Source organism: Alexandromys fortis, unplaced genomic scaffold (assembly GCF_014885135.2).
Source record: "Alexandromys fortis isolate MF-2015 unplaced genomic scaffold, M_Fortis_MF-2015_v1.1 scaffold_105, whole genome shotgun sequence".
NCBI lineage: Eukaryota > Metazoa > Chordata > Mammalia > Rodentia > Cricetidae > Alexandromys > Alexandromys fortis.
The window spans coordinates 3,439,411-3,448,591 of record NW_026068011.1 but is presented as its reverse complement, the minus strand read 5'-3'; the positions used below and the strand labels follow the sequence as shown (position 1 = coordinate 3,448,591).

The 9,181-nt window shown below is 39.6% G+C and overlaps 1 protein-coding gene across 1 annotated transcript in view; it reads left to right on the top strand.

Moving 5' to 3' along the window:
• Ctnna2 (catenin alpha 2) overlaps window positions 1–9,181 on the top strand; it is a 983,267-nt gene that overhangs the window by 869,894 nt on the left and 104,192 nt on the right. The window contains exons 9-10 of the mRNA XM_050162003.1: window positions 5,983–6,075; window positions 6,988–7,144. Coding sequence (XP_050017960.1) covers window positions 5,983–6,075; window positions 6,988–7,144 — 250 coding nt within the window. The remainder of the gene's footprint in view (window positions 1–5,982; window positions 6,076–6,987; window positions 7,145–9,181) is intronic.

Genomic DNA, 9,181 nt, shown 5'->3' with positions numbered 1-9,181 from the left:
GGGGGAGAAAGAGAGTTTGCAGGGTATCTCATTCAGTTGCTTTTCATGACTCTGAACCTGGACCTCACTGAGTTGGACTACTGGTCACAAGCTCTAGGTATGGTCTCGTTCTATACCTACTGCTCAGTGCTGTGATTTCAGGTACAGGCTATCACACCTTGTTTACATAGTAAGCACTTTACCATAGTTGAGCATAGTTCCCAATGTCTCAGATTCTCTAATCTTATGGTCAGTAAGCACACAATTTAGTGCTGGTTGCCTAGTTTCCTCCTTTTCCCAAGGACATCTTGTTCTAGGCACAGCAGCCATGTGGAGAACACTGGCTCAGTCTTTTCAGCATTTAGTTCCCCAGTCAATCCTGCTCAAAGGTTCTGGAGGAGGACTCCTTTTCACTGTGGATATAATGCAATTGGTTTACCAAATAGCTATGCCTACCATGCTTATCGCCCATCCAACTTTCAGACATCCCACATCAATTTTAATAGCCCCAAATTTAATATCTTATGATAAACTTTATTGTTTTCTAGGCTTCCAGGAGGGTTGATATCTCTTGTTGTCTCAGTTAAGCTGTAAATAATTCAGCAATAGAGAAAGAAAAGGCCACATCCAGCTGGGAATGGACATCCCATAATGTCACCTACTTCGTTGATTCAAGCAGGACAAAAAAAAAGTCTCAAATCTAATCAGACTGCATAATGTCTTCGAGGCTGTAGTCTATGCTCTATTTATGGTCTATTGTCTGTTTTTTTTTTTTTTGCTTATGTCTAATGACATTAGTTCTTCATTTGTTCCCTCTGAGAAGTCCCATTGTACTAAAATGACCATAGGAATGAGTCATGCTTCAAAAAATAGGGTATTTTATTCAGCTGAGAAGATTCTGCTTTCATTGACTTGTAGTTAAAGAATAGACGATCAAGACCATTCATGAGGCATTTGCTGCGTGCAGTACCCTTAGGCTGGTGGGAACGTGTTGGTTGAAGGTTTTTATTCATGAAAGCTACCTAGAAGATGAAGCCATGGGGTCATCTGCTGACAGAGCTGTATAAAAATCAAAACTCAGGAAAATCTGTTCAGAGCCATGATTACGGCAGTGGCTTGTGGGAGAAGCAGAGGAATAAAAGCCATAATGAAACCAGGAAGGTAGGAGTTTGGATGGCTTCCACGACCAGTTTCAAAAACACACTCTGCCTTCTGAGATTCTGAAGTCCTTAGAGTGCTATCCGGAATCTGCTCAGCATGTCTCCAAGTACAATAGAAGAAAAATGGAATTCTGATTTTAAGTGGAATTAAACGTAGGAGTACTTTGCAGAGTAGAGGCTGCCAGACATTAGGATTTGTGCATCTGTGGAAATTAAAGAGAATAAATAATCGGAGGACAGTGGAGAGTGCCAGCTGTCTGTTTCTGCACACTGTTGCCAGCTCTGTCCCTCCTGCCAGGTTCTGTTCCATGGTGAGTTTCTACCTTACACTGAAGTTACAATGAAGTTATTTAAACAAAGGGCAGAAAGATACAAGAAGAAAAGGTTATCACTGGTGTTGGAGGTTCTTCTGTCTATGTGTTGCTTTCATTGTTGAATAAAGAAACTGCCTTGGCCTTTTGATAGGGCAGCACTTAGGTAGGTGGAGTAGACAGAACTGAATGCTGGGAAAAAGGCCAGAGAGAGACACCATGAAGCTCTTACCTGAGACTGACGCTGGTTAGAATCTTTCCCAGTAAGCCAACGACCTCATGGTGTTACATAGATTGGTAAAAATGGGTTGAATCAAGATGTGAGAGTTAGCCAATAAGAGGCTAGAAATAATGGGCCAGACAGTGATTTAATTAATACAATTTCTGTGTGATTATTTCAGGTATAAGCCGGTGGGCAGCCAGGACAGAACAAAAAAGTCCCCACTCTACCTACTACATATCACCTTCTGGATTTTACTGTTTGGCATTTCTTTCTTGTGAAAACATTTGGTTGTTCTCAGTCCCAAACCCTTCCTCTGCTCCCAAGCCTGCTTCTGCTAGGAAACCCACAGGCAGCATTGGTCTGAACACGACAATCTTCTGTGATTGACCTGCACACTAACTTGTGTGCAAGCTTCAACTCCAACTTTACTTAGACTTTTCTGGTTTATATTAAGCTTTCTTTTTTTTTTTTTTTTAACCCACTAAGGTGTAAAAAAGGTTTTCCATAGCTGGTGGTATGGGCATGGGTGCTAAATCTTTTTATTGTAAAGTTTATTTTTTAAACGATATCTCAAGTTATTATAGTAGGTCATCACAAGTCAACAGTTTCAATTGTTCTGAACAGCTGTCCAGTCTTGTTTGTTTTATATCCTTACCTATTTCTCCAAGTCATAGAATTGTAAGAAATGCCAGCCATCTTACTACTTTGATCATCAATATGCTGATTATCTCTTTAAATTAAAAAAAAAAGAACTATGTGTGTATGTATTGGGGGAGATATTTGCAAGAGTAGAAGTACATTTGGAAGCCAGAAAAAAAAATTCAGATACCCCTGGAGATATAATTACAGTAGACTGTGATTTACTGGATATGGGGTCCATGACTTTAACTCAGTTCCTCTGGAAGAGCGAGCAGTTAGCACTCAATTTTGCTGAGCCATCCCCCCAACACGCCCCTCTTTTTTTTTTTTTTTTACAAGGTTTCTCTGTAACTTTGAAACCTGTTCTGGAACTAGCTCTTGTAGACCAGGCTGGTCTCAAACTCACAGAGATATGCCTGCTTCTGCCTCCTGAGTGCTGGGGTTAAAGGTGTGCTCCACCACCTCCTGGCCCCCTGTCTCTTTTAAAGCAATCAATATATTATCATCATGCTTCTTAAATATGAATAACTCCATAGTAACAACATTTTGCTTCATAAATATACTTTATGCATTTATTGATTTATATATTTGCATATATTTGTAGCTTATTTAATTCAGAATATGAACAAGGTGTTATGACATTTCCTCCACCCATTTCTTAATACCAGTATTTTCAGGATAGCAGTCTTGATGTTCCTTTCCACACTCATTTTTATCTTTTATATTCTCTTTCAAATTTGAATTAATTATACAAGCTGAACAGTTTTAGGTTATTTTTTGGTGGGGAAAAATGTTTCATAGATAGCGCTATGGCTATCCTAATTACTTTTTTTGTTGCTGCCAAAAATACTGTGGCAAATGCAACTTAAGGAAGGGTGGATTTATTTGGCTCACAGTTTTAAGATATAGTCTACTGAGGTAGGAAAATCAATGTAGTGCTTACTTAAGTCACCTGATCACATTGCCATCACAGTCAGAAATCAAAGGACACTGAATGCTTTTGTTCAGCTAATTTTCTCTAATCCCCTGGAAGATGCAACCCCAGGGAATGGTGCTACCCATACTTGAGAGAGTTATTCCACTTCAATGAAACTAATCTAGAGAATTCTTCACTGGCATGCAGAAGCTGACCTTGTCTTAGTAATCTCGCACAGATGAGCCTGGAGGCTTGTTTCCTAGGTGATACAAGTTCCTGTCAAGGTGATAATCAACACTTAACTGTCACCATGCCCTTCCATGGGAAACACCATCTGGTTCTTGTTTACTTCTCCCTTTTTCTTATAGCCATTAAGAAACCAGAACTGTTATTTTTGATGCAAGAGAATATTAACCCAGCCTTGGTTTCAGGAGTACTTTAATTTTTTCATGTTGGTGTTATGAAGCACTGTTTAACTGTCCACTCTTTTCAGGAATGTGACAGTAAGTCTGTCTCACATACCAAAGAACAATCAAGCTACCACATAAAACAAATATTTTATGGTAGAAAGAGTTGTTCCACATCAATATAGAAAGAATTTAATTGAAGATTAAAAGAACAAATTTAAATAAATATATTTCTGAAAAATTGCCCACACTTTTCTGATTTTTCTTGGACTACCATGAACAAGGGGCCTGCATTTAGGGTTCACAATAAGAACCAGAATGTAGAAACTATTGATTAATATCATAGAGTGGATACATACTGATTAGAAGGTATGGTGGAAATTTGTATAGTCAAATAATCACAACTCAATTTAAGTATCTCCCATGAAAGTCATATTCCCAGTCATGGTACATGGCAGCTTCTACACACTCATGTTAATAGTTATTCTTTAATGATTCACTCAATACATATGGAATACCTGTATTGGGTACTAAATTAGTTGCTGGCAATGTACAGTAAATAAACATACAAAAAATATTGGGTTCTGGAGACATGGTTTACCCTGTAAGACCTAGTACTGCTCTTTGAGAAAACCCAAGTTTGGTTTCTAGCACTTGCATAGGGCACCGCCTATAACTCCACTCACTGGGGGATCTGACACCTCTGGCTTCTGCAGGTACATGTACTCATGTGCATACACTCACACACAGAAACATAAACATACTCTTAACTAAAAGTAAAATAAATCTTTGAAATACTAAACTGCAGAATAGAAACCATGAAATACAGCTAAAGGAAACTGAGCTTGATAGACTTCAGTATTAGCCCTTGTATCACTTCTCCAAAGCTATGTTCCCCTTTGCACTTGGTGTCCTTTACTGTGAGTACGAGACACTTGGCTTTTCTCAGTTTTATTTTAAAAACTCACGGTACTGGGGAAGGCTCTCAGAAGAATTTTAAATATGGGTGACAAAAAACTAGAAGACAATACTTGCAACTCATTGGAGCTATAATTTTGGCAGTTTATATTTCCATTGTAATAAACATAAAGTATCCCCCATCTTTCTTACCAATCTTCAAAAAGCAATTCTTACCCTGATGGTGCACTGAAGTCATTTTGGAAAGTATTCCTACTTCACCATCCATGTGTTCCCAGCTACCGATGTGAACACACACCTATGCCTGCAGATAGCAGGCTAGAGGTTAAACTCTCCATTCCAGCTCTGCCTTCCACCACTTTCTTGCACTGCCCAGCTCAGGTTTCTTTCACCTTAGGAATTATGCAAATGTGTGGCCATTTTAATTTCCTTGAGCATTAGGGGATCTGCCAGGGAAGCAGATTGTTTTAGAAACCATAGACACTCTGAGTACAAAATGAATGTGGCCCAGAGGTGCCAGGGTACTTTTCCTCTGCTAGTCACTTGTTCTGCTTGTGCTGCTCCCAGCCCACACTGCCCCTCTCCTCCCTTTTAGCCTCTCTAATCCTCAATCTTCTGTCTTCTTGACAACAGTCTGATGGGATGGATCAGAGTTTTAATGGCAGCTTTGTGTACTGTTGACCTTGGCCAATCAATCTGACCTTGTATTATCAAGTCTCACACCTTGATGAGAAAAAAATAACCTAAATAGGGCTGCTTGTTCTGGAAAGTTGAAATATTTTTTTTGTTTTATTTTTGCTATTTTAAATTGTTTAATGTTCTTGAAAAAATAAATATGTATACTTTTATGGTAGATTTGGGCTATATAATTTTCGATGTACTCCACCAGTCATACTGTCTTTCTATACACCAGTCTTATCTGTTCATGAGGGCATTGCATTGAACAATTGGTAGACTGGAAGATGTAGATTCCATTTGTAGATAGCTTTAATTTGGCATATGATAAGTCTTTTCAATGCAAATCATCACATGTAGCATTTCTTTCACTGAAAGAATCAAGGATGGATGCAGTCAAGTGTGTGGTATTTTTGACTGAATGATGAGTGTTTGGGGCTCATAAGAAAGTGAGCACAAATCCAGGAAGTACAAAGGAGAGACATATCCAAAGTACGTCATTTAAAAACCATACTTGTGTAAACTATACTTGAGGATCTTGAAGCAGTAGTTTCTTCTTGGCAGTCTATTCTCCTGGTAAACATACCCGAATTCACTAAGTGGTATCCCAGGGTTGAGCACAGCCGAGTGACCTTATTACACTTGTGGTGGGATGCTGGAAGTGAATAACACCTTTCTGAAAAGCACAGGGTCACACTTCCTTTTCTTTCTCTCTTTTTCAACTCAATTTTCACTTGACTCTCCTTTCACACAGGTTGCCAATTTGGCCTGTTCCATCTCTAATAATGAGGAAGGGGTGAAATTAGTCAGGATGGCAGCCACCCAGATTGACAGCCTATGTCCACAGGTAAGTACCCTTCACTTTGCTTCCAAAGTCCCTTGGTATCCTAAGAGTCATGACCCCTCTATACATAACCTCTCTCTCTTTACCTTCCCCCCATCCATTGCACTGTGGTATGCAGGTATGTTTATGTGCACATGCATATGGAGTCCAGAGGTCCACTCCTATTATTACCTGCATTATTATTATGTATTTTTATCAAGTGTCTCTTAGTAGATCTGAAGCTCATGGATTTGGCTAGGCTAACTGATCATTGTGCCTCAGAGATCTAGTTTCTGCTGCATCCTGCCAGGCCAGGTTATAGGTGTGTGCTGCCACTCCTGGCTTTTTGTGTGCTCTAGGCTTCCAAGCTCAAGCCCTTGTAGAAGTCACTTTATCCTCCATGCTGTCTCCTCAGCCACTTAGAGCTCCATTATTTTTCAACTGGAATATGTTAACTGCCAATCCAGAAACATTTAAAGTTTTACCTTTCTCAAAAAGAAATGCCAACCATTCAGTGTATTCAGGATTACTGTGGCAATTACCACCATTCTTTCTGCTATTGACTTTATTCTGTTTGTTTGGAGTTGTGGTTTAAACATTCTACATCTATTTACCTTATCTCAATAAGTAAATTATAGGCTTGCACATGCAGAAAATAAGGGATATATTTCTCATACTTCTGTGCTGAGAAAATTAGACTTGTCCAGCAAACACTCTTTGAAGTCTGAAGCTAATTACTGTATCTTCAAAAGAAGCAGCAAAAAGTAATGGTGGTTTCTAACTTCCTTTGTCTTTAGTGTTTCTGATTGTGCTGAATACTGACAACTCATTTATCTGCAGTAACTTCTAGGTCTGTGGTTCCAACCTGTGCTTTGACCTGCTTGTCTCGCTTCTGGAGAATGTGATCTTCAGGACCCTGTGTTTTCTAACCAACAGGTCATCAATGCTGCCCTCACCCTGGCTGCCCGGCCACAGAGCAAAGTTGCGCAGGACAACATGGATGTCTTCAAAGATCAGTGGGAAAAGCAGGTCCGAGTGCTGACTGAGGCTGTGGATGACATCACCTCCGTGGATGACTTCCTCTCTGTCTCAGGTAATCACCTGCAGGCCTGTTCCCAGAGAGCTGGAGGAAGCTAACAAGATAAGACATATCTCAGCAATGATATAGGTTTGTGATTCAAGGCCTCTCTTTGGCCTTTGAGTTTTCAATCATGCTAGCAAATGTGATTACAAAACCCTCTTGAAAAATTCTTATCTCAAGACACCGAGTGGGGCATTTGAGGGAAAAGCTCTAACTTTCTGATGAATAGATTGTAACAAAGAGCTTACAGTCCATTTTAGATTTTGCATTTTTTTTTGTTAATCAGGATGAATTTTCAGCATACCTACACTACTCATATACTTGAATTGGTTAATTTACTTGACTTATGTCTTAAAATAGACAATTACTTATTCTGTTACAGTTATGTGAAGAAATTCACATTGTTGACTCTATAATATAACCTGCAATTACTGAGAAAAAAAAGGCTCCATGAGGGACTGACTACCTTCGGTTTTCCTGTCAGTATGTCTATGGGAAATTATCTTAAATTAATTGATATGGAATGTCCAGCCCATTCATTGTGGGCAGTATTATTCCCTACCTGTACTGTATGAGAGTGGGAAACTTATGCTAAACACAAGCAAGCAAGTCAGCATGTGTGTACCCACTTACCTCTGCTTTTGATTGTTGATTGCGACTAGTTTAATGCATTCCAGCTACCACAGGCTCAGGGTCTGTAATATGCCTGGTTCTCTCCTGTTTACTTCAACTCTCACCAAAACTCTATAAAGTAAGTATAAATATTTACTAGTGTTCCTTTGAAAAATGTTAAGTCATCGAGAGGGTATGTAGTTATAATTAATGAGGCCCATGGTATTTAAGTGCCCGGCTAGCTCAGTCGGTATAGCATGGTACTCTTAATTCCAGGGATCTGAGTTTGTGCCCCACGTTAGTCACAATTAGCAAGGTCCACGGTAGTCTGGAATAAAGGATAACAAACATTTATTTCTGGAAAAACTCACAATAAGGGTAGACAGTCATGGTCATCTATGAGAGCTGAAAGCTGTGAACACAACTCCGACCACCACCAAGAGGGCAAGCATGCTTTTTGTCTGTGCTTATCTGTCCACAGGGAGTACTTCAGACCACTTCTTAATGGGGTGAAAGCCAAAAGGCTATTGGCTGAATGAATTCCCACAACAGGGGTAGACAACTCTGAAAAAAAGAAAAAGCATGAAAATCCAAACTATCCTCTTTTTAGAAAATATACAGTGTTCTCAATAAATTGGGGAAGATTTGAAATTTCTTTCCTTCTTTTTTGTATACGATTCCTCTTACACTTTAGCTCCTGTCTTCACTTCTAGGATCTTCAAGTTTCAAATCTGTCACCTTCTTCCTTAGCTCGTCTTGTTTTCCATTCCTTAGATGCTTGGTTTTAGACAGTATATTAAAGTAGCTATCCATGGGTTTGACTGATTAAAGGACACAACATGTCACCATCCCTAGAGTATTTGTTTGCTGAGGGTTGAGCCTTACCATTGTAAAGGCCACTCAGCACACATCTCATTGCTGAGAAGTGGTAAGAGGGGCTTGTTGACCATTAGAGAGCTGTGTATTGGCGAATAGAAAGGTAGCCTCTAATGCTGGTTTTGGTGACTAGTCACTTTCTAGTTTTGTTCCCCCAGAATGACTCCCAGTAAGAGGTAGGAAGCTGTTCACCAAGTCTCAGCTCACACACCACACACAATCCTAACACCTCCTGGAAAACTTCCTGTGAACTGCCTACATATCAGTAGAAAGTATTCATCCACCACCCTGTCAGAGAGAAATCATTTCAGAATTCAAAAGTTTCCCCAACTTATTATTTTCTTCAAATATGTGTCCAAATTTTTCTAAAGGTGAAAGAAGCAAGGCTTTGGGCGGCTGGGGGAGGGGTGTCTTATCTCAGTCTTTGTGAATAGCACCAAGCTTTCCTTAATTTTCTTCCCCTGAGGCCTGCCTCTCTGCCACCTTTCTTCCTGCCATTCCTTTGTGCATCTCATTATTACCTCCAACAAGAAAAAGCTTTGGCTCCTGCTGATAACACCG